General features: G+C 45.3%; 1 protein-coding gene across 1 annotated transcript in view; it reads right to left on the reverse strand.

Moving 5' to 3' along the window:
• Window positions 1-1,577: 1,577 nt before the first annotated feature.
• The window catches only part of CUBN (cubilin), a 262,964-nt gene continuing 239,248 nt past the window's right edge, over window positions 1,578-25,293 (reverse strand). Inside the window, exons 60-67 of the mRNA XM_082845199.1 lie at window positions 24,590-24,798; window positions 14,377-14,539; window positions 13,808-14,013; window positions 12,293-12,440; window positions 11,197-11,378; window positions 7,667-7,832; window positions 5,725-5,960; window positions 1,578-2,011 (exon numbers count right to left, since the gene is read on the reverse strand). Of these exons, the coding sequence (XP_082701325.1) occupies window positions 1,904-2,011; window positions 5,725-5,960; window positions 7,667-7,832; window positions 11,197-11,378; window positions 12,293-12,440; window positions 13,808-14,013; window positions 14,377-14,539; window positions 24,590-24,798 (1,418 nt within the window). The 3' untranslated portion in view covers window positions 1,578-1,903. The remainder of the gene's footprint in view (window positions 2,012-5,724; window positions 5,961-7,666; window positions 7,833-11,196; window positions 11,379-12,292; window positions 12,441-13,807; window positions 14,014-14,376; window positions 14,540-24,589; window positions 24,799-25,293) is intronic.

The raw sequence follows: 25,293 nt of genomic DNA on the forward strand, positions 1-25,293 counted from the left end.
TAACATGGAGGTGGCGGCTCTGAGTATCCCATTTCCACGAGTGATGCCTGGCAGAGAGCAAATGTTATACAGATGTTAGTTCTCCTTTCTCTTAATAAAATGAACCATGTTACTACTCCCTAGGGGAGTGTGGGGTGGATTTTTAACAAATTCCTATTAATTAAATGGAGTTGAAATTTAATAGGAAATTAGGACAAGTAGAACCCAGAACCCGGGCATCTCCTAGCCCCAAACTGTCATTGGCCCCATGCACCCCCTGGGGCGTTCTTCACAAATGTCTGAAGTGCCCGGAGATTCCTGGCCTGTGGTGGCCTCTGGCTGGGTTATCCCAGGCAGTTCCCTGAAGGTCAGACGAGAGCAGCTCTGGCCAGCAATGGCTAACCTAACCGTAGCGGTGCTGGCCAGGCCGTGCTCTGTTCTTCCTGCTGAGGCCCAGTTCTTCAGGCAGACAGAAAAGGAGAGGGGTAGAAAGAGCACGTGGTGAGTGGAAGCCCAGCTCCCCGACTCCCGGGCTCCGTTGGCTTCCAGGTAAGACCTCCCCTCACCCCCACCTCGAGACCATTCATTTTATATCATGGCTTTTCAGATTCTACTTACGGCCTACAGAATGTGAGAAAATATTCTTATTTTCCGTTTTCAGGTTTTAGTGTAAAAATGACATACTAACGTTGACTATGCTGTCTTCATCTTGGTAGATACACTTTCCAGATATTCTCATGGGCCTCCTAGGAATCATGTCTCTCTGAAAAGGACTCTTGTAGACGCTGTTACTCTAATGACGCAACCACAGGTCAAATCATCTCTTACTGGTTGACGGCTGCATGTGTTACTCTTGCTTTCAGATAAAACAACTATTTCATAGGTTATTGTTCAACTTTCTCCATATTCTGTAACTTTGTGATTCAGTTTTAGATAAAAGAGCTAGGTCTTATATCTACTCCTATCAAACTTCATCTTGAGGGCTTTGGTCCATTGTTCCAGCTTTGTCAAGACGCTTGGGTTTGATGGTCTCTTCATTGCGTTCACTGTTCTTTCCAATAGAGTGTCCTCCATGAAGCTGATGCATCCATCCATGGTAGAGCGAAGGTGAGAATATCTCATTGATGTGGCTTGTAGTCTGTGCAGAAATCGTTTCCCTGGCATTTGAGTAGTACAGGAAGATGCAGTTACACATTCGATAGCGTCTTTCATTCAGTGGGCCCCATGTTCTTAGTAAGATTTAACTTTGCATATTTAACCTAACGTCTCTTGGTTAAAGGCAGCAGAAAACATGGTCAAAGCATTGCTTAACTATGTATAACTTCGCATCTCGTGTTGTTAAACTGCGAACAGACAACAGTGGTACGTAGGGAAACTGAAGCACAGAGAGTTAAGGAAGTTAACTAGGAAGGCTAAAATTCAAACGCAGGCAGCTTGGCTCCGGAGTTCCTATACTGAAGGACTCATGTACTTTTTTAAAATGGAAATATTCAACCCGAAATTTTACACATACCCCACAGTGAAAGACAAATTTTAATGAGTTTAAAAAAATAATGCAGCGTCACTGTTTACATTTCAGTAGTGTTTACCATCCCCAATTTGACATTCACAGTGAAAACGGTACCTCTATTTTATTAACTTTTGAAAATGTACAGCACATAAGCCATAATCATTTCCACCCCTTTAAGGGATTCTAGAAAATTTCAGCTCAAAATATTAAAGAAGCTACATTCTACGTGCAAAAAATGTATACAAATATTGATTCCACATGTGCTTCGATGAAAAACAAAGAAGTTCAGATTATTCTCAGTGGCACAGGCAGGGGGGACAGGTATCAGGATGGCAGAATCCCATCCAGCGTGAGGTCTGAGGGTCCAGGCCCTGCAGAAAAACCAAAGTGCTGAGCAGACCCGGCCTCCTGCGGTTAGCTGACCCAGGTTAACTGGATTGCTGACGGTCGGGCTGCATACTCCGCATGAAATTTTATGAAGACACGATGTGACGAGGCCACAAAGGGAGCTATGTCAGTGTCCTAAAATTGAAAAAAGAAAGAGAGAGAGAGAAGTAACAAATTATATATTTCACAGATTTGAAGGTTTCTCCAGAAGGTCAGGTATAGTGAAGAAGTATGACATAAAGGAGCCTTCTAGAGTTGACAGTAAACTGCATACATTTCTAGAAGTAACCTTGCTAAGAATTAAGGTAGAGACTTTACAAAAGAATGTTGCTGGGTCTGGTGGAGGTGACGAGGAGAAATGGGGGGCGACTAAGTGGGCACAGGGTTTCCTCCTGGGCTAACGAGAAGGTTCTAAAGCTGACTGTGGTGACGGCAGCTACACAGCTCCGGGAACTGACTAAATACTCTTGAATCTTACCCTTTAAGTAGATGATTTCTGTGGTATGTGAGTTATGTCTCAATAAAACCATCACTAAAAATCCAATTCAAGTTCTTACTGAAATTTTCATTTTTCTGAAGGGACACACAACTTATATCTGCAACTAAAACAAGCATATGAGTAAAATGTACTATTTTCCCCCCTTAACATCTGTACTTTCCTTTTGGTGTTGATTTTCGTATCTTTTGGGGGAACAGGTGTGGGGGGGGCAGAAGGGATGGGAGGTAGATGGGTCTCTGTTTTCTCTCATTTCTAAATCATTCATTTAATATTGATTGAGAGATTTCCATGCTGTGGGTATTATTATTAGCACTAGGAATATAAAAAACGAACCAAACATGCAAACAGCCCTGTTCTCACGAATCTTACATCCTAATGGGAGGAGGCGAAGCAGGAAGCAAATAAGTCAGTAACATGCACAGTAGGTTGGATTGTCCTGGAGACAGAGCACATCACACAGGGTCAAGGTTGCAGTCTGGGGACATGCTCCTCTGTTCTGCTCGGGTCCCCTGCTTTGGTCCTACCCAAGAGTCATCAAAAAACAGACTTATTTCCAAGACAGTAAATTATTCAGGTGAGTGCAGCAGAGGGATTTTTTTTCCTAAGAGAGATATCAAGGGATACACAATATTGTACGTTCCTGTGCACATGCACTTTTTCCTTCCATTTCAACCTGCTCCCAAATTTCTACTTGGCATTCTATGCTGACAAACTAGTATGAGCAGATAACAGAAGTTTTAAACTCCCGTTTGATGCTCCTAATTTTCCTGCCATTCTTTCATGTTTCTAGATGTTCGGATTCTGTAACTGAGAGCAATGCCCGTGAACAATGACAATTATCATAAAAGAAAACATCTTCAAATCACTGTATGATTCGACATCAAAGGAGTAGCTCCCACCATCATTCTGTAAATAAACTGACTTCACTGGGCTGGAAATGCTAACGAAGTCAGTGGTATCTTTAAAAAGTAAAACAATTGCACTCGAAACTATGTCTACATTTATAAAATAAAAGTTAAAACTGGGAAAATATTGTAAACACCAATAGTTAAGAAAAACTGACATATCTAGTTATAGACTTGAATTTATGTGACATTGGTTTCAATGGCAGTAAGTCCTCTCAGTGCCTCAGTTTCTCTTATCTGCAAAGTCCAAGGGATCAAATGGGGTTGTATGTTTGAAAGTCACTGAAAACCAAAAAAAAAAAAAAAAAAGTCATACGGACATACAGTAATGGTATTGTGAAAATGTCTCTTTTTGAAATTGTTACAAATCTCAACTAAATGTCTAAGACTTAATCAGCTTCTAAATCTGGCATGCGACGTATTTACTGGGGTCTCTTTTCTGTGGGCCCCTGTGAACAACTGCAAGACAGCATCTGCTGATCAGGTGATGCAAATTCCTCCCCCCAAAGTTAGCTCTGTGTATAAGGACAGAGCTACCAGGGAGTTTATTGAAGGGTTGTCTATAAACCAGAGGAGCTTCGTTCAATAAATTAGGCTGCACCCAGAACACAGAACAACCCAATGATTAAATACGATATACCAGTTTGTTTAATGGTATGGTAAGATGTTAATGATGTATCAGTCAGTGGACAAAAACACACCACAAAACAATATAAAGTACCTGTGCATAGGCAAACATATTGAAAAGAAAGTGTTTAGAAGAATATACGGGAGGATTCTCAGGGTTTTAGAAAAATGTTATCTATTTTTTGATATTTCTGAAAATAACATTTATCAATTTTACGAACTGTAAGTTATACTCTAAAAACTCCCTCGATTTCCAGCAGATGTAATTCTCTGTCAGTTTGATTAGAAAGCACAAATGAGTAAAGAGCAAAATGGTAAGAAACAGGTAACTTCTCATCAGTAGTCCCATTTCCCTTACATGAAAGCTCTGTAAACATCTACTTGCACATAAAAATGGGAGGGCACTGAGGGCAGATGTAAGCAGTACTGAGTCAACATCAGAATTCTAACTTGATGTTTAGGGAAGATCTATTACGTTGAGATCTACAAAAACAAACTGTTAGTCCCCAGGCTAATTGTTAATATCCCTGTGCATTTCTTCAAAGAATTCCTACAATTTTCAGCAAAAAGTGAACGAAATGGAGCGGGGCATCCAAAGTTTCTATACAGTCAGCCCTCCGTAAGGGTAGGTTCCACATCGCGGATTCAGCCAACCACAGAATCCAGCAGATACACAACCCATGAATACGGAACCCGCAGATACGAGGACTGACTGTATTCACCGCACTAGGCCAGGTTTTGGTTTTTTTAATTTACTTATTTTTATTTTTGGCTGCGTTGGGTCTTCGTTGCTGCGCGTGGGCTTTCTCTAGCTGCGGGGAGCGGGGACTACTCTTCATCGCTGTGCGTGGGCTTCTCACTGTGGCGGCTTCTCTTGTTGCGGAGCATGGACTCTAGGCATGCAGGCTTCAGTAGTTGTGGCACGTGAGCTCAGTATTTGTGGCTTGCGGGCTCAAGAGCACAGCCTCAGTAGTTGTGGCGCACGGGCTTTGTTGCTCCGCGGCATGTGGGATCTTCCCGGACCAGGGCTCGAACCCGGGTCCCCTGCATTGGCAGGCGGATTCTTAACCACAGCGCCATCAGTGAAGTCCATAGGCCAGTTTTTGTTTGTTTGTTTGTTTGTGGTACGCAGGCCTCTCACTGTTGTGGCCTCTCCCGTTGAGGAGCACAGGCTCCGGACGCGCAGGCTCAGCGGCCATAGCTCACGGGCCCAGCCGCTCCGCGGCATGTGGGATCTTCCCGGACCGGGGCACGAACCCGGGTGCCCTGCACTGGCAGGCGGATTCTTAACCACTGCGCCGCCAGGGAAGTCCCTAGGCCAGTTTTTATAAGAGATTTGAGCATCGAGGATTTGGTATCCGTGGGGGCTCAACAGAACCAATCCCCTGCAGATGCGGAGGGAACACTGTAGTTCTATTCATGCAGAAATTACATGGATAAGTCAACCCTGGGCGGTGCATTAAAATCACATACGGAGCTTTCAGAAAACAGCATGCCACAGATACTCCCCCAGAAATTTTGATTCTGTAGGTTGAGTGGGGACTAGAAGTCTGTGATGCTAAACAACTGCATAGGTGATTCTGATGCACAAGTTTGGTTAACTAGTCAAGTTTGGTTAACTATTACTATTAATTTAACTCAACGCCCACTAGGTGGCACTCGTGCTCCCAAAATAAAAAGGAAAGTCAGAAACCTGAATTTGAAAAAGTACCGTGTACTCTCTAACTGCGTGAGTCTGCCTTTAAAGGTGCCTTTTTAAGCTCCTTTCATTATTTAAAAATAACAATTGGGAGTTTTTTAAAGTTTGTTTTACTCACTGCGCCGCAATACGGTCCAGACGATGGAGAGTCAGCATCCGGGCCGTCGTAGAGCAGGAGATAGTTCTGGACGCATTCTCCGGGATCGTCAATGCTGATAAAGTAGAAGCTGACGGTGACGGGTCTTCCCGCAGGAGCAATGATGGTCCATTCGCAGTGAGTGTTGTTTGGGTACGTGCCGGGATAGCCAGGGCTGGTGACCGCGCCGCTGTCTCCGTAAAGCGTCCCGCCGCAGTCTGCGAGGAAACAGGTGTGCGAGGCTTCAGTCAACCAAGTAGAAGCCATCAGCGCGCTTTAGCGCACTTAAGGCAACGAGACAGTTCTCTCAAGGTGCTGAGGCCCTCTGCAAGAAAAGCGGGGGCAGGAACCCTTCTCCTGTCCCTCCTGCGGGCTGTACCCCCAGCCCCTCACTACCTGCCCCGCTGCCACCTCCACCAAATATCCCTCCCCGCCTCTCACGGCTTACGAAGGGCTTCCTCCAGATCTTTGCTTTGAAAATAAGTGGGTTGAGAGCACGACGGGAAAACCAGGACTTGGGAAAGTAACTGCAGGAGAGAGTGAGGTTGATCTCGGGTGCTTTTGATGGTGTGGCGCTCCCCAGAGGCAGTGAGCGAGATGATGAGGATATGGGTGAAGTAAAATTCAAAGGGAAATTCCGGGGAAGAACCAAAGAAAGAGGTGTGTTATTTAAGGTTCTGGCAGTCATGATTCTCAAAGTGACTTTACCAGGCTGATAACTGACAGTTCCAAGACTGATATGCTTAACAAGCCGAAGCCCTTTAAGCATTGGTGCTAATTTGTTCGATGCGTTCATTTGCACAGGAAAGCTATCGTTATTTAGACCAGACAGCCATGGGCATCCAGATATCCTGCGCATAGGAAGAAACTGTGTAGCATAATTGAGAAGCACTGGGGTGGGTTTCTGACCACTGGAGGTTTAGTCCTGCCTCTGCCACGATCTAGCTGTGCGTTTTAGGCAATGCATCAGTTTGGTGTTTTACTTCCTTCTGTAAAATTAGGGCATAGAGATCATCTCTTACTTCGGGCAGTACCAAGAAATCGTTATCTACAATTGTCTTAATAGAATCCTCTTCTAGTCCTCTAGTACATTTAAAATGAGTCCTGGGCTTCCCTGGTGGCACAGTGGTTGAGAGTCCGCCTGCCGATGCAGGGGACATGGGTTCGTGCCCCGGTCCGGGAAGATCCCACATGCCGCAGAGCGGCTGGGCCCATGAGCCATGGCCACTGAGCCTGCGCGTCCGGAGCCTGTGCTCCGCAACGGGAGAGGCCACAGCAGTGAGAGGCCCGCGTACCACAAAATAAAATAAAATAAAATAAATGAGTCCTTTTTATCATTCTTATTTTGAAAGATTTTAGATATTTGGGGGGACATTTCATAAAGATATCCCTTCTCTCTTGAGTTAAGTGCATTGACATGACAAATTTCCTTCACTTATTGGTAAACGGCCAACCAAAACTGCAGGAAGGTGCTTACTGCCCTGTAAAAGCCATTAACCTCCAGGACTGCCAAGAAATGAAACGCGGCCTCCAAGGAGCACAGCTGCCTATACGTACGCAAGTGTGTGTTCATAACTTGGCTTTCTGGCAAACTTTAAAAAAAGTCCTCAGAGGACTACCTTGATGATCAAACCAAAAGTTAAAAATAATGACAAAATCAGAATTTATAAAGGAACTTAAAAATCTTTGGACCTTATTTGTGCTTTATATGTAAATATATATCCTTTAATATATAGAAATAATGAATAAAAGTAACATTTTTTAAATCTCTATACTTTCAGTGTTTAAAAAAATCTCTATTTTTAATGGAAAATAATCAAGTACACAGATTGGGGAAAAGGTCACTTTAACTGTCTTCTTCTATTAGACGCTGTATGTTTTTCTCAGCTGCATTACTTTCCCTTACAAAGCGCCAGGGTCTTACCAGAGAGTGATGAGGTCCAGATAATTTCATATCCACGACCGGAAGTTGCACTATCACTCTTAAATCGTAGGTATAGTTCACGGCTTTGGGAGAAAATGGGATTCGGCAACAGAGTCCCACAGAACGTGCCCAGCAATGGCGAAGTGCTCTCGCTTCCATTTCTTACCTTTAAAAACGAGTCATTAATGATTACACTTAGACCTATTGTACCTTCTTCTCTGATTTATCATCACTGTACGTTAAGACGTGAGACAATTGGAATGACCACTTTTTTGGGGAAAACTTGGTCTTTTTAAGTACTCAATGGAGGGTTAGTACACACAGAAGTCACCTTCACTTGCAAAGGAGAGAAACCAATTTGTAGATCAAAAACCATTTACAGTTGGATTCAGAAATATCTGTTAATCTCCAGTAATTAAAACACGACAGCATGTTTCTATAACCAGCTAGTTGACTGGTGTATAACAAACTAGTTTTATCTTTCTTCTTGGGGAGACACTTTGAAGAAGGTAGTTAAAGTGAATTTTAGAAAGATGGGTCGGGGGAGAAAAATATTATCTGCTTTGTTTCCAGTCAACTCCGTTCTACTTTATTCATCATACTGCATTTATGTTTTTATCTCCCGTTGAAAATTGCTTGGCTATAAAGGGATCATGAAAAAACAACGTCCAAAGTATGACAAAGTTCAAAACGAAAGGAATTTCTACATGGGAAAAGGACATAATTCAAACAGTCTTTAAAATTTCTGACTCTTGGATTTATTTTAAAAACAATTTGTGAAGCTGAATAGATTTTTTTTTTAATTCACTGCATGGAGTAGACACGTGTGAAAACAGGAAATGTGTTGGTGTGTGAATGCAGGTAAGCGTACTGTGAATTCAGCCACGGTTTGTCCTCAAGCCCTGCTCCTGCTGCACATTCCCAAACAGCCCCACTCGGAGGAGGACTCTCGTGGGGCATTGCAGACACGTGATCCAGGCAGTGTAGGGTTGGAACCAGCTCCGCATGGATGGAGGCTGACTCTATGTTGACACATGTATTTAAAATCTTGGAAGTCCCTCCAGTCCCTTTTTAATCCCATAGTTTAACATGTGGTTACTTGCCGGTTGTCTTAAGTCACCCGGTGTCTTCAGAGGTGTGGTGGGTCGTCTTGTTGGGCTGTGCTGATCTGCAGAGAGCCCTTTTCTTTTCGGCCGTGCCCCGCAACTTGTGGGATCTTAGTTCCCTCATTGGGGATCAAACCCAGGCCCTGGCAGTGAAGGTGCGGAGTCCTAACCATTGGACCGCCGGGAATTCCCTGGAGAGTTTCCTTTTAGGTCTATGGAGTAGCCAGTGGGAGAGGAAAATGCCTTTCTGGTGCTTTTTGGGTCATTCTGCTAAGTGTTTACACAAAGTAGCCTTGCCGTGGATGGAAGAGCCAGTTAGCCGTCGGCAGACAGCGAGGGCTGCCGTAGTCAAGGACGCCCAGCTGCCCCACGACAGCCTTGGCCTCGGGTCTTCTTCCTCTGGTCCTCTTTAGAAAGCTGGTGCTCTAAGAGGAGAAGCGAGATATCAATTCCCACTGATGGGCTAATGGCTTGTCCTTCTCCTTTCTCTCTGCACAGGAGGAAGGGGACAAGGAGAGCAGAGGGCATCTCTGGGACTTCAGGTGACTCTGGAAGGGGAAGTGAAGGCAAATGCAAATTCCAAATGGGGTCTAGAGCTTGGTGTTCGTGTGGTATGATACGGTCAGAGTCCTCAGTGAGAAATTTCTGTTCCCATCGCCGTGTACATGAATGGAATGCTGACGCTGCAATAAGTCGTGCTGGAATCTTCCCGCCGAAAACCAGACACAGCGGTGCTTCACAGGCCTGAGTCGTAGTCTCCTGTCTTTGCTTATCGCACAGGAAGTTTCAGACCCGTTTCTATGAGATAAGGAGGGGCAGCAGGGTGGAAGGGGGCAGTTGTCACCCCTCGGGGCTGGAGAGTCAGCCCTTGCTCCCCAGCATCCAGGGGCAAAGTTAACTCCAGTCGGGCTTCCCCGGTGGCGCAGTGGTTGGGAGTCCGCCTGACGATGCGGGAGACACGGGTTCGTGCCCCGGTCCGGGAAGATCCCACATGCCGCGGAGCGGCTGGGCCCGTGAGCCATGGCCGCTGAGCCTGCGCGTCGGGAGCCTGTGCTCCACAACGGGAGAGACCACAACAGTGAGAGGCCCGCGTACCGCAAAAAAAAAAAAAAAAAAAGTTAACTCCAGTGGATAAGGGTCAACTCAGGCTTGAGGCGAACCCCGAGTAGCTGCGCTGTGACTATGCGCTGTCAGGATGATTCTTCCGTATCCCACCCCTCCCCTCGTGTCCGCTTTATGCTCCACGTCACTGTTCAGACTCCATGGGGGTGAGGTGCGTAGGTGTGAGTCTAATGACCTGATTGACGCAAACACTCCTGTCTCTCCCTTATTTCCTCTCTGGTACATCTGTGTCCTCCCCAGTCTCCTACTGTGGCTGATGTCCCCCATGAAAAGGCATGAGCTTCCTGAGTACTTACTGCACTAGAGGTTGCAAATAGTCATTAACAAAGGACTTCGATTAATTTTATAGGGGGAGCTTTCCAGGATAACAAAACTCTGTAACAGGCATAAAGGAGAAAACAAGCTGTTTGGAAACCTTACGGGAAGATTCGCATGTACGCGAAACAAAGCCGACTTCGGGTGTCTTGGGTTAAGGTTTCGATGTGAATTCAGTTCAGAGGGATTCAGCATCTTTGTACCTACAAGCCTGACAGGGCACCTCCGTTTATTTCCTAAGAGTGAATACATTTCCAACAGAGTCTGCAAAGGACGCTGGAGGGAGCTGGAGGGTTTTTATGGCAAAATATGGGCAGTGAGTTTCAGACACAGGAGGGTTCTCTCTCGGTGGGGCGGAGGACAGGCAAACAGCAAAGGTGCTTCTTCATCCAGATGGGGAGGAAGGAACAGACCACTCTACCTTCCTCTGCCCAACACGCGTCAAGGAAAGACTCTCATTAGAGAACACTGAAGTTGCTCCAGACTTACTGTGGCCAGCAGGGAAGTCAGCCAAACTATTCAGTCTCACGTAGTTTGATTTTTACCTCGACACCAGGCACACTTAAAGTCAGAGTTCTCATCTGTGTCCAAAACTAGCACTTTGCACTTGGACCTCCCTCACTTCCGGTCTCAACTCACACATTAGCTCCTTTAAGAAAACTTCTCTGTTCCCAGACTAATTAGGTGCCCCTAACCCGTGCTGGCTCTGATAGTCAACAGGATGGACAACTTCCTGTCTGTCTTTCCCACGGAAGTGTGAGCCTCCGGGGGACCCTGAATATGTCTTGTTCCCTCCTGGATTTCTGGTGTCTGGACCTAGGAGATGGTTGGCAATTGCCTAAGTATTTAGGCAATGAAAGGATAATGAATAATTTAATGAAATGAGGAAGGGATATGATTAGCAGTAGCAGAGAAAAACGAGAAAAATCTTAAGGGATCCATTATCTTCTAAATAATTTATTTACATGATATTCAAACGTATGTTACCTCCAAGAAATCACATGTGCAGTCACTTGAGTCCTCGATGTCAAAGGAGTGAAAGAAGAGGGAGATGGTGTGGTTATGAGGGGCTGTGAGCACAACTGTGCAGTCCACGTTACTGCTGTAGCCGCCCGGCCAGCCGGGACTCCTCAGGTTGCCAAATGCCTTCTTATATTCTCGGTTGCAATCTTAGAGGAAAGACAACAGTCGTAATTAACGTATGCCGCGCAGTATTTAGTGCTCCTTCAACTTGACAGGAATAATTCAAAGAGCTTATTAAATGGGAACAAACTTCAGAAAAGAAGCTAACCTAGCCCCTTCATTTACCTTTGAGATTACTGAGATCCCAAGACTTACAGCGCACGGCACACTGAGCAAATGCAGTGCAGTGTCCTCGCACAAAACACCCCCGTGTGAGACAGTAAATGAGTACATGTGCACCCTCTCGTGTGAGGACAAACGTTCTAGCATTCTCCATGCTTTTCTGATGACGTTTAGACTCTTCGGGCATAAAGGCTCTACCTCCAAGACAGTTTTGTGTGAAGATTTCTCTTCAAATCCTTTGATGAACTATTTGTTCTGATAGAACTGGCAACTTACAGTTCTTGACCATGTTTGGTAAAAAAAACACCCAGAGCGTTTTCATGTGTTTGTTTTAATCAAAGGCAGCTTTGGTTTTAATCAAGCTCGAAATGAACATTACATAAAGTGTTCTCTGGAGATAAACGTCTCAGTGACAGAAGCAAGTAATTCTTTCAAGGCTCCTTGGTTTTTTCCAAAGTAATTTTCTAAGGTATAGTGATTCTTCTACATGGTTAAGTGAAGAATTAATACAATAACTGGTATACTTTTTAATTAATGACATGAACTTTGAAGGATATGCTGCCATTCTCGACACTTTAATTAATATTTTATTCGCTTCACCTCTTCAGAAGTCAACTTTAGTAATGTGCTAAATTGGGCCTGGCTTCTAGTAAAGGGTCTTACCTCATGTGGGTGTGGTTTATGTCAACAAACCTTAATTTACTCCAGGGGGTCAATTCTAGCTGTAATTGTAATAATGGCAGTTTTTCTGAATAAAAGATGAAATCCCAGAGCTCACCTGCAATCTGATAGGTAAAACCCACTCTAGAGTTTATGTTAAAAACTTCTGATTTAAAAGTGACGATTGCGGTGCTCATGGAAGAATAAAGTGTGGGTACAGCTGAAGCATTCCTGCCGCAGAACCGAATTCCTGGATTTCCATTACTCTGAAATGAAACGGAAGCCAAATGCTGGTGGATTTAGTATCAGAAGAGAACAGGCCGCAGCAGAGATTAAATTGCACACAAAAACATGGCTTAAATACTCAGCCGTGGAGACCAGTTACAGAGCTTAATGCACTCTGCGGGAAGACTTCACCTTGGCCTTGGAATCTACAGGTGTCTCGCAGTCTTCGAGGGGTGTGGTGGGAGGTAGGGGGGCCACATTTCCGCTGAAACCATGGGGTGGACGCCTGCCTACTGAAAATACGACCTTCCCGGGGCTTCCCTGGTGGCGCAGTGGTTGAGAGTCCGCCTGCCGATGCAGGAGACACGGGTTCGTGCCCCGGTCCGGGAGGATCCCACATGCCGCGGAGCGGCTGGGCCCGTGAGCCGTGGCCGCTGAGCCTGCGCGTCGGGAGCCTGTGCTCCGCAACGGGAGAGGCCACGACAGTGAGAGGCCCGCGTACCACAAAAAAGAAAAAAAAAAAGACCTTCCCCCTCACTCCGCTTCCTATCCAAGGCCTGTGCCGTTGCTCAGAGCGCATCCAGGCTGTCGGAGGAGCTCAGCACAGTTCTACTGGGGCTTCTCCATTGTTCTGAACTCTGTAAGGCTAACCAGCACCGCTCCTGGCCCTGCCTCACCGCCGCTTAGCAAACCTGGAGTGGATGACCTCCTCGATCCGGAGAGAGACAACCCGGGTGTTCCCAGGAGCCCCCGCTAGGCGTCACCCTCAGTTCAGGAGCCCTCCCTCTACACAGGTTCCCGGAATAATCTGATTGCTCCCGTACAGCGACTACCTACTCACATGATGATGACGCCCTGATCTTCAGGCATTCTGTCGACATTACACTGCTATGGTCAACAGTCTCCTCAACATCTAACCCCATGGGCAATTCAGACTCATCATTTTTTTTTTAAACCAACAGAGCTTTGCTCTATGTTTTTAACCATGAATATAGTCCCACTAGACTGGTACCAAATGCCTTCTTAACTGTTCCTTTCAATTCATTCCACACACAGATCCCATTGACTGCAGAAGTGCTTCTCCATGGAGCACTGCTGTCAGAACACCAGAGAAGTTCATCAGAAATGCAGGCTAATGGGCGTAAGTAGGGGAACTGGTCTCTGAGGGTGGGCCCGGGCACAGGCACTTTTACCAAGACACCCAGATGTTTCTTAGGCACATGACCTACAGACCAAGTTCAGGTTTCTTAATGCCTATAAATAGAGGGTTTTGTAAATGGCTGAAAACCACATGAGGCTGGAAGTAACTCCGAGATCTTAGTTAGTCATGCCCTCATTACTTCAAGTGTTTTGCAAATACTGGTGAAAAGGTCATACATGTGACTGTCATTCATCCTATAATTGTTACCTCTGGTGGGTCCTGAAACTCTAAGTAGTTCTGGTCACAGTCTTGTGAGCGCAGCTCAAGTGCCCACACAGTAATCATGACCTGCTGATGTAGAGGAGCTTCAATGACCCAAGTACAGGTGGAAAATGGGACGGCTGGGTCTGATGAATTGGGTGACGAAATACTCTGTGGGGTCCAAGTTGCATTATATGTTCCGCCACAAGGCACTGAGATGGGAAGAAAGAAACAACTTAGAAGACATTTTACTTGTAACTCATCACACATATTTAAAATTCTGCTTTCCTTACTCTTCCAGCCCAAAGGAGCTATACTTACATCATTCTATGAAGGATTTACAGTCTATATTCTTGACTAAGAATTGTACCAAATTTGTACCATGGATTAAACACGGAGTAATTAACGTGGTGTTTAGTAACTGACATTGAACTTGGACAGTCATTAACATTGAGCACAGTAATTAACGTTGAGTTTAGTAATTAACACTGAGTATAGATATAAGCATGGCAGTATTTTTAGTGCATAAATACACATGTCTTTAACACTATGTAAAAATGTCTCAGTTTACTCACTGTCCACGATGGTATACGTAGCATTAAATCCTTCCCTTTCTAAAGTTAAGTCACTGACAAATTGAACTGTAAGGAAGTTCCCAGAAGAAATAAATGGAGCAGGTACGGTGGAACCACAAAATGTTCCAGCCAAGTTGGCATTTTCACTGTCCCCATCATATAACTGAAAAGAAAAACAGCTCATTAGTTATCCATTATTCACAAAGAAGCTGCATATTTTACACTAAAATGGACATGAAGTTACGACAGGTCATGGTTAAGAATCTTACACTAATGTTCTTTTTTAAAAAAAATATTTATTTGGTTGCACTGGGTCTTAACTGCAGCTCAAGGGCTCCTTAGTTGCGGCTCGCTGGCTTCTTTAGTTGTGGCATGTGTGCTCCTTAGTTGTGGCATGTGAGCTCTTAGTTGCGTCATGCATGTGGGATCTAGTTCCCTGACCAGGGATTGAACCCAGGCCCCCAGCATTGGGAGCGCGGAGTCTTAACCACTGCACCACCAGGGAAGTCCCTACACTAATGTTCTTAAAGCTAGTTTTAATTTAGGAACAGAATTGCTATTGAATCAATTATACTATAATGATTTTTACTAAAAACCTGGTATATTGCCTGAAGTTTTTTTTCTCATTGGGAAAGTAAAATTCGATTTAAAAAATGATGTGTCGTTAGAGCCAGCAAACCCATCGTACCGTCACCTCCGCCCTCCCTGCCGCGCTGCTCCGAACCATCACGGTCTCTCGCCTGATTCTCACTGCAGCCTCCCCCCGGGTCCCCCTGATCTGCTCTTGACCCTCTAGAAGCTGTCTTCAGCACATCAGCCAGAAGCTACAGTTTAAATGTAAGTCAGAGCAGGTCACTGCTCTGCCGAGAACCCTCCTCACTCCTCATTCACTCAAAGCCGTTACAACGGCCTTCGAGGCCTGATAGGATCTGCTCCCAGCCCCGTTCCCGGCCTTTCCCATCTGACCTCTCATTGCCACGTTCTTTGCTCTGCTCCCTGCGCGATCCCGGCACTCCTGCATCCCGGCTGTCGCGCCTGCAGTTCCCTTTGCCTGGAATGCCCTCCTATTTATCCGCCTGGTTTCATTCCCCTCTGCTGCTTTAGGCCTTTGCTCAGATACCACTACCTCACTGAAGCCTTCCCTGAACACCCCTATTTAACATGCAAGCTCTCCCAACATCCCCTTTCTCCTTCCCAGCTTCACTTTTTCTCCAGAGCACGTATTACCTTCTACATCATACGTATGTATATATTCATATATAATTTAATTGACTGTCTTCCCCTCTGAAGGGAATGCAAGTTCCACGAAAGCACAGGCTGCTGTCTGTTCTATTCACTGCTAGGTCCCCAGTGTTCAGAAGAGTGGCACACAAAAGGCACTCAATAAATACCTAAGGAGTGAAAAAGTGATTCCTCTCTCCCGCTACCCACCCCGCCAAGCCTGCTCTCCCCAAGCCGTCTTTATGTCAGTAAAGGGCTCAAGCCTAACACCTCAGCCACCCTGATTCCTCCCTGTGTCTTCCTGACCCCGCATCTACTTTGCTCCACCTTCAACATCTATCCCAAGGGTTCCATGTCCACTGCTCCCATGGTGCTCCTTCACCTGCATTGTTGTAACATTTCCTGACAGCTCTGGTTCCACAGAGCATTCTCCACTGAGCTGCCTGAACATTTGCAAGCTTAGAGTAGAATATGCTCCTGCTTGGCCTACAATATCCCCGTGGATCCCCACTGCATCTGAAGTAAAACTCCACCCTCTTTACCGTGGCCTACAAGCCCCTCTCTGGTCTGGCCTGGGCCGCTCTGGGCCGTCGCCCCCTCCCCACATTCCTGTAACTCCCCCAGGCCCTGAAAAGTCTCTCTGAGCTGCCCCTCCTGCCAGGAGCTCTCTGCTCAGCCCTTGGACAGCATCATGGGGTCTCAGCTCAGACATCTCCTCCTCAGAGAGCCCAACCCTATCTAATGGGCGCTTCCCCAATATCTTCCTGTTCTTTTTCCCTATGATGATAAAAACGTACCTTATTATTTTTTTTTTTTTTGCGGTACGCGGGCCTCTCACCACTGTGGCCTCTCCCGCCGCGGAGCACAGGCTCCGGACGCGCAGGCTCAGCGGCCATGGCTCACGGGCCCAGCTGCTCCGCGGCATGTGGGATCTTCCCAGACCGGGGCACAAACCCGTGTCCCCTGCATCGGCAGGCAGACTCTCAACCACTGCGCCACCAGGGAAGCCCAAAAACGTACCTTATTTATTGCTTATTTACCTCTTCTGGTCTCTCACCCATCAAGCATGTAATTCCCACGGGCAGGGGACTTTGATTATTCACTGTGTGTCACCAGCACCCAGAGCAATTCCCAGGCACAAGAGCCTTCAGCAAATGTCCATTGAAGTAGCGAGTGCCTGGATTTCTCTCAAACACATTACTAGAAAACAAAGTGTTGGGACTTCCCTAGTGGTGCATTGGCTAAGGATCTGCCTGCCCATGCAGGGGACATGGGTTCGAGCCCTGGTCCGGGAAGATCCCACATGCCACGGAGCAACTAAGCCCGCGAGCCACAACTACTGAGCCCATGTGCCACAACTACTGAGCCCGCGCGCCTAGAGCCCGTGCTCCGCAACAAGAGAAGCCACCACAATGAGAAGCCCGCGCGCCGCAACGAAGAATAGCCTCTGCTCACTGCAGCTAGAGAAGGCCCGCACACAGCAACGAAGACCCAATGCAGCCAAAAATAAATAAATAAATAAAAGACTTGACCTTTAAAAAACACAACTCTAACATTAAATTTTCAAAACAAACAAAAAAAGTGTTCTTCACCTGAGTAATCTCTATTGCATTTCTAAAACAAGTATCTGTGTGCCTATCCAAATATTGAATTTATAACAGAACCATGGTGGGTTATAAACCTCAGCATAGCCATTACCGCTGACATTATTTTAAAATGCTGGGAATACATAAAATAGAAATGGTTAAAAACAGTCAAGTCAAAATAAACACAAAACAAATTTACCACTAGATGGCACTGTTTCTCCTGCTTAAACGATTTTAGTAAAATTTAGTAAAATTTTAAAGCCAAAAGAAACCAGAGAGTTGAGTGATCTAATCCCCTCATTTTACAGAAGAGCAGATTTGCCAAGTTTTAGGTAATGTACCTTTTCTGGTAAACAAGTTAAAATTTTATAACCATTGCTGCCTCTATAATCATGTTATATTGGCAAGCATTTTTATTCTATGTACTGTGTGCCAGGCCTCCAACCAAGGTTCTGTGTATACAGGGATGCATAAAGCACTTTCCAGACACTAATTTGACTCACAAATAATGAGAGGGAGAGATTCATAAATAAAATATGTGTGTGTGTGAATTATACATAAAATAGAGAAACGTAAGTGCTACAGGAGAAGAATTCAATGTATCAGGGTAACCCATGATCATGATACCCATGATCGAGCCAGGACAAACCTCACAGGACATTTGAACTGGTATTTGAAAGTAAGTAGAGACCTTCCAGACCTAGAAGAGAGGAAGGGCATCCCACCCTGATGGACAAGGTATGGAAGGCCACGGAAATAAAAACGGCCTGGCGTGTGTCAACCCCTGCCCACACTGTGACCAACCTGGAGATCAGGGTGAGAGAACAGAGATGGGACTGGGAAAGTTCACTGGGACAAGACTGACGTTTCCCACACTTCACACGAAGGACTTTGTATCTTCCCCTACGTGAGTTGTAAGATCTGATTTGGGTTTTAAATAGGTGACTGGTCAGGACGATGGAAGGAAATGTCATACATGCCTGGCCTCGAGCTGGCGTTTGCGTTAGTTCACTCACTGCTACCATAAAACTTCTCCTAATGGAGCTGAAATAGGACAGCTGACGGAGGCTCCTGGCCTTCTGTGTAACTGAGGCCAGGATTTTCTTCCCCTGCTCTCCCATCCCTGACGCCTCCACCATGACCTTGCGCAGGGTGGTTTTATAGAGAATGGCAGGAGGAACCCTAAGCAACGCTGCTGATGCGAAACCCTACGCGCACTAGGAGGTAAATGGTGCCGGGACTGGCACCGTCACCAGCCGCTGCGTAGTGCCTTCCGGGAGCACACACTGCTGCCATGACGGCTTTGGGCCCGGGGCTTGAATTATGTCCTAAGTCTTAAGTCTTGTGGACGCAGATAAGTGCTGAGAGGAATTTTGTGTTTTCTCGGCTTTTAAACCTCTTTAACAGTGGCACATATTAGAATCTAGTTAAGGCCCGGAAGGAATTGCACAAATAATCTAGTGGAAGAGAGCCTCTGACTACACCTTCTGCCACATCCTCTCCTTTGCTCAGCCATCGACTGGAGCAGCTAAAGGAAGTAGGGAAGGACATTTTGGGATTTTAATTCCTATGAACTTTTAATGCATGAAGGCAATAGGCTTTGATATTGGGCTTTAATTCTTTTTAAATTTAACTCCAGGGCTTCCCTGGTGGCACAGTGGTTGAGAATCTGCTTGCCAATGCAGGGGACATGGGTTCGATCCCTGGTCTGGGAAGATCCCGCGTGCCGCGGAGCAACTGCGCCCATGAGCCACAACTACTGAGCCTGCGCGTCTGGAGCCTGTGCTCCGCAACGAGAGGCCACGACAGTGAGAGGCCCGCGCACCGCGATCAAGAGTGGCTCCCGCTCGCCGCAACTAGAGAAAGCCCTTGCACAGAAACAAAGACCCAACACAGCCAAAAATAAATAAATTAATAAATAAATAAATTGAAAAATAAAATTTAACTCCGTAATTTTAGACATTAGTTTCCTTAGGACTTTATCGTTTAACATTTCCCTGGGAATGTGATAACGGGAGAATTTTGATAGTCTTATTTGAAGCATCTCTACATTGCATCTCAGAGTGTCTTCATGAATTCTTTGATTGTACTGTGGGACTTCTGACAGGGTCCGCTGGACAACAGGCCTGGGCATAATTTGGGATGAGAGTGAGAGTAGAGAGTGATTTTTTAGGTTTGGGGTTGAACTCTGATCCTTTACAGAAACTTTTTGGGAAAATGTTTTATTGGTGCCAGTGATCTCAGGAAGGTCCACTAAGGGGCAATGACGAGAATCACCTCTAACTGCAGGAATTTTTATATAACAATAAAAAGTAGTATTATCGTATGAAATCATTAATATTATTAATATGACTATTATGTAATCTCAATGCTCTTTTCCAGTGTCTGGCATATAGTAGGTGCTCAAATTAACGTTTATGGAATGAATGAACAGTAGGTACCACCACATAAGGATAAGGATCTGATGCCTCCGTAACTGCTGACGCATCCCCAGAGATGGACAGCCCTCCTCCCACGGCCGATCACAGACTGAATGGTTAAGCCCAGTGGGTTAAGAGAGAAGTTTTCCACGGGAACAGTACCATCCCCTAGGGAGTGTTTTGCACAAGGGTGGTGTTTTGGGCTCATCACAATAGTTTGAGGCTATAGCTGGCGTTTAGCATTTAGAAGCCACGCTGCGGAATCCCATCAAAATTCAGGACGCGTCTGCAAAGTGAAGATTTATTCTAGGTCCTACGTACCTATGAATGTCCCACCAGACATGTGTGTAATGAAACTGTTTAAAATTCTTTATCCCAGGACCTAAGCCCATTCTGTATATAAACACAAACATATTTTGCACAGTTTTAATATATATCAAATTTCCAAGAAGGCAACTATTGCGTAAGTTGAGGGAAGTCTGTAGTTTGTTCTGTTTAGAACCATTCGGTTGGAGTCTTCCACCATTCTGGAAATTCATATTGTGGATGGGCGCTGCTATTGGCATTTCAGGTGCAAACAGAGCTACCCCGTAGCACTTTACATGTATGCCTGTGCATTGCCACAAGTCCACATATTAGAAGAATCTGACTACTTTACCTAGTGACTTAGCATAGCTGTATCAGAGCATTTACATATTGAAATACACACTATTCTCCAGGCTTTCCTTTTATTTCTCCTTTTCATTGTATTTAGCATAATTATAGATTGAAATTATGTATATGGCTAGGCTATGGCATAGGTGACCTTTCACTTCAGCTGGCCAAAGAATCATTAGAAAATACTGGCTATTCCAAGGGGCACTGATCGCATTGAGAAGAAGCTGGGCAGTGCTAGGAAGGAGGCGCCTCCTTTCTGCCAGTTCCCACGTTTGCTGGCCGAGCAACGTCGGCTACGGTCCTGGTCGGGAGCCCCCGCTGCTGTCTCACTCACTGTGCTCCGCAGAGCAACGACTGAACTGCTGGGCATACGGCAGGCAGCTCCCGCCCCTCCTTACCCCCTCCTTACCCCCCTCCCCATGGTGGCCAGTCTCCCACACCCCACGGGAAGCACACTTTTGTGCTGTTCCTCTGAAACCCAGCTCAGCCATCCGTCCAGTAAGCCCTTCTGAAGCCCGGAGTAACGTCACTCACGCCCTCTTCTGCTCTACTTTTCGGTGTCGTTCATGCTCATTGGCTTTGTCATGTTCTCAGTCTCGTCCACTTACAGCTCCGTGAGGAAACTTATCTCACAGTGCCTGGCATACAATCATGTCACGTGACTCTTCATGGACTGCATGTGATGTCCATTTCAACAGCAGTCGCTCAGTGAAATACACAATTCCCTATTTACCGCGTTTATCTTTTTGTTGTTGTTTTTTGTTTTTGTTTTTCGCTTTGTTTTTTTTTGGCCACACTGCACGGCTTGCAGGATCTTACTTCCCTGACCAAGGATTGAACCCAGGCCCTCAGCAGTGAGAGCACTGAGTCCTAACCACTGGACCACCAGGGGATTTCCCCACTGCAGTTATCTTAACGGCTTTCCAAGTCAACCCTTTCGAAAACAATAATGAATAATGGACTTGGCATGTTTTCACCTGTATATCTACCTACAGAATTAAATTAACTTTTCTAAAAAAGTGATTTGATTATAATCTCTAAGAAACAGTCTCAAATGAGTCAACTGTCCCATTTATCACAGAGAATCTCTTTAATAAAGGTACCTCCCGGCCTCACATTCCAAGAACTGCTCGGTGATCTGCCAGTTTAGTATAAGCTGGAGAAGTTGCCAACTGAGGGAAACTGCTTTCCCAAAAAGGAAAACAAAAGCAGATTTGAACAGAATTTCTTTTGTAAACAAGGACATTTTATATTGAAGCTAGAGGATAACTCCTTGTTTTCAATATTGCTATGTCTATCCTAAATAGCTTGAGGACATTTAGAAAATTAATGGTTCTTTTACTTATTTTTGTAATGTTTTTTGGCCACCCGACGCGGCTTGTGGGATTTTAGTTAGTTCCCCCATCAGGGATCGAACCCGGGCCCTCAGCAGTGAGAGCGTAGAGCCTGAACCACTGCACTGCCAGGGAACTCCCAATAGCTCTTTTGATTATATTATCAAATCACACATAGAAATGAATCTTGCAAATAAATCCAATCGGCCCTCCCCCTGGCAGGACCATATTCTAAACATCCCACATGAATTTGTATTTATAATAATGTATATCTAACTTAATTATTCATCATATTTTTTAAAAAGGAGATTCTATAGCCCTCATATTACCCAAAGGGGGGAAAAAGGAAAGAAATTTATTTACAAATTATATGTCAGGCACAGTGCTGAATACTCTCTATGCTCAAAACAGCCTTGCAAGATTGGTACGGTTACGCTGGGTTTGAGTCCACATTACCTGCCTCAAAAGCCTGTTACTCTTCTGTAACATCAAGGTAGTGCTCAAATAGTCTTGAACCTCAGCTCACTGCTGCTCTGGCCCCTTTGGTCTCATTTCAGACAAGAAGAATTCAACCCGAACGGACATTCCTTGTTATCTGCAGTCCTTCGTGAACTCCCTCTGATCTGGCTTCTGTGCCAACACTTTATTTAAATGGTTGTCATCCTATCTAATGAATTTTTTCTTTATCTTCACCTTTCTTGGCTTCTAATTTACAACTTAATAGCACTGACCGTGCACCCTTGGTAAAGAGTTTTCTCCCTCGCTTTCCATGGTAACTGCATTATTCCCGGTTTGTCCATGTCTTCCATGACGCGTCTGTTTCTCCTCCTGCCTCTGCTTTGTCCTCTCTGGCTGCCTCACGCTGTACCTTTCCTGGAGTTGAGTGGGAGCCAGGCCTTCTAGCGCCATGCAGCCTCTCTCAAAGACAGCATCTCTCTCCTGATGTACGAAATGCTCTTTTGGGGCTTCCCTGGTGGCGCAGTGGTTGAGAGTCCGCCTGCCGATGCAGGGGACGCGGGTTCGTGCCCCGGTCCGGGAGGATCCCACATGCCGCGGAGCGGCTGGGCCCGTGAGCCATGGCCGCTGAGCCTGCGCGTCCGGAGCCTGTGCTCCGCAACGGGAGAGGCCACAGCGGTGAGAGGCCCGCGTGCCGCAAGAAATGCTCTTTTGCTGCCTCCTGTCTGGGCTGCTGTCTTCTTGCTCAGGCTCCTCCATTCTCTGCCCCGGGGAGATTTCACTTGTCTGCTCTGCTGTCACCCAGACTGAACCAATACTTACAAACCCATGGCCTCCTCCTAAGAGTACTAACGTTCTCAGGCCCAGACCAGGGATGGAACCCATGCCCCCTGCAGTGGAAGGGTGGAATCCTAACCACTGGACCGCCCGCCAGGGAAGTCCCAGTACTGACATTCTTTTGGTCTTCCCAGCTTGGTTCTTTTCACAGTGAAAACGTAAGGCAGTCTATATGTAATGAAGTGCTCAAATGTGTATTTTTTCTATGACTTTTCCTTCTCTTACTTTTAAAACCAATTTCTGTAAAATTTAAGATAATTTTTGAACTTAAAAGTTTCTCTCACACCAAGGTTGTCATCTGCACCGTCTCTGTACCCTTCTTACCTAACGGTAACTTCTTTCTGGGGTCTTAACTCCAGAGTCTCCCCTGACCATCCACCCAGAATGCTGATTCCAGAGTCATCTTTCCTACATACTGCTCTCAACCTACCACTCACTGTAAACCCGCAATCACTCCTTATTTCCAGCTGCCTAAAATCTAAATGCCATCAGCCTGACTTTCAAGATCCTGTGCAATCTGGATACTTCTCCACTTAGCCAGTCTTCTTTCTTGTTCCGCTTTAACAATATTCTGCTCTGATAAAGCCAGCCTCTTCACTCTTTCCACTTCAATGCCTTTTTTGTACGTTCGCCTTGCTTAGAATGCCCTCCCTCCCGACTTGAATAAGTGTCCCCTCATTCTATGAAGTCTTTCTTGTTCACAGCAGATGATCATGAATCATCCTCCCTTTTAAACTTGCACACGGCTTCAAGCCTGTGCCCAATGCACTTGCGTATTGACTCTCCTGAACTACCTAGTGTTGACTTGCATGTGTCATCCCTTAATTCTGCAATCAGATTTAGGCTCCTTGTGAGCGGAAATGCCGCTTCACTTGATGTCTTCCCCCAGGAGGATAGTGGGCTAACTGGTTGATGCTCCTTAGCACGTTCACGCTGAGTGCATACAGCCTGAGAGGTGCAATGATTTAATATTAAAGAGTCATTTAAAAATGGAAACTTTTCTTGATTTACTTCTAATGGGACTTCAGAACTAAGATATTTTTCACATCTAAAAGTAATATAAGTAAATATACAAACTTTGAAAATAAAGTAAGGAGTGATGATTTGCATACAGACACTGTCATTTATTTTAGACTTTGCCAAAGATCCTTTGAGTATCTCTTTCCACACAACCTATCTTCCCATAGATCATCTCTTGACAAGGCTTGGAGGAACAGTAAATCTTAAAGCTAATGTTAGAAGCTGCACAAACATGTTGAGTCATTTGTATTAAAGATTATTTTGATGTGAAGATAGAGCATCTGTAATATTATATATTATATCACTGAAGAAAAGGTCATTTTAAAAATTATCAGCGGGGCTTCCCTGGTGGCACAGTGGTTGAGAGTCCCCCTGCCGATGCAGGGGACACGGGTTTGTGCCCCGGTCCGGGAAGATCCCACATGCCGCGGAGCGCCTGGGCCCGTGAGCCATGGCCGCTGAGCCTGCGCGTCCAGAGCCTGTGCTCCGCAACGGGAGAGGCCACAGCAGTGAGAGGTCCGCGTACCGCAAAAAAAAAAAAAAAAAAAAAAAAAAAGAGAGAGCTCTTCTGTAAAAATGATCAGCACTCACAACTTTCAGGACTTCCTGTGTGGTACAAACTGGAATACACCATGAAAAAGTCTGTATTAGAAGACTCTGTTAAGAAACATAATAGCCTTACCTTGACGTAATCATAAATGCATCTTTGCAAACTAGTTGCTGCCTCCAGAGCAAATGTGTTGAAGGTGAGTCTAATTAGTTTGTTTACAGGGGCAGTCATGAACCATACGCAGTTTAAATTCTTGTCATATCTTCCATTCGAATCAGAATCAGGAGAGGCAAAGGTACCATCTGAACGTGTCAGATAACCACCACATCCTTGCTGAGGCCCTGTGTTCAAAAAAAAAATGACACATCACGATGCAGAGCAAAGAGAATGGAACTGAAATTTTATGAGGAGGGTTTTTAAAAATCATATCGTTTCTTTTTTCTGTCACACTTTGATGAACATTATCAGACTGCTGCCCCTCATCTTAGTTTCTTCGCTATTATTTCCTCTTCAACCACCAATCCACCAATCTCTACCAGCTCACATCTAGCTGCCTAGAAAAGTGGGTAAACAGATAGGGTTCTATATGCATTTTTGGAACTCTTGATGGGATTTATTGGAGCTTTTTTCTATTCTTGAAAAATCCAATTTTATACAAAGTATTTTGCATAACAAAACTGATGGAAACTGTGAACCCGTTTTACCTTTATGTTCTGCTTTTATGAACGCTATCAGACTGAAAACTGAATTTAAGAAGACTTTACCCAACATCCCAAGAAAACTGGCTCTCAACAAATCTTTTATTTAAATAATCTGGTAGAAAGAGGATGAGAGGC

The sequence above is a fragment of the Leucopleurus acutus genome, assembly GCF_964270905.1.
Source record: "Leucopleurus acutus genome assembly, chromosome: 1".
Classification (NCBI taxonomy): domain Eukaryota; kingdom Metazoa; phylum Chordata; class Mammalia; order Artiodactyla; family Delphinidae; genus Leucopleurus; species Leucopleurus acutus.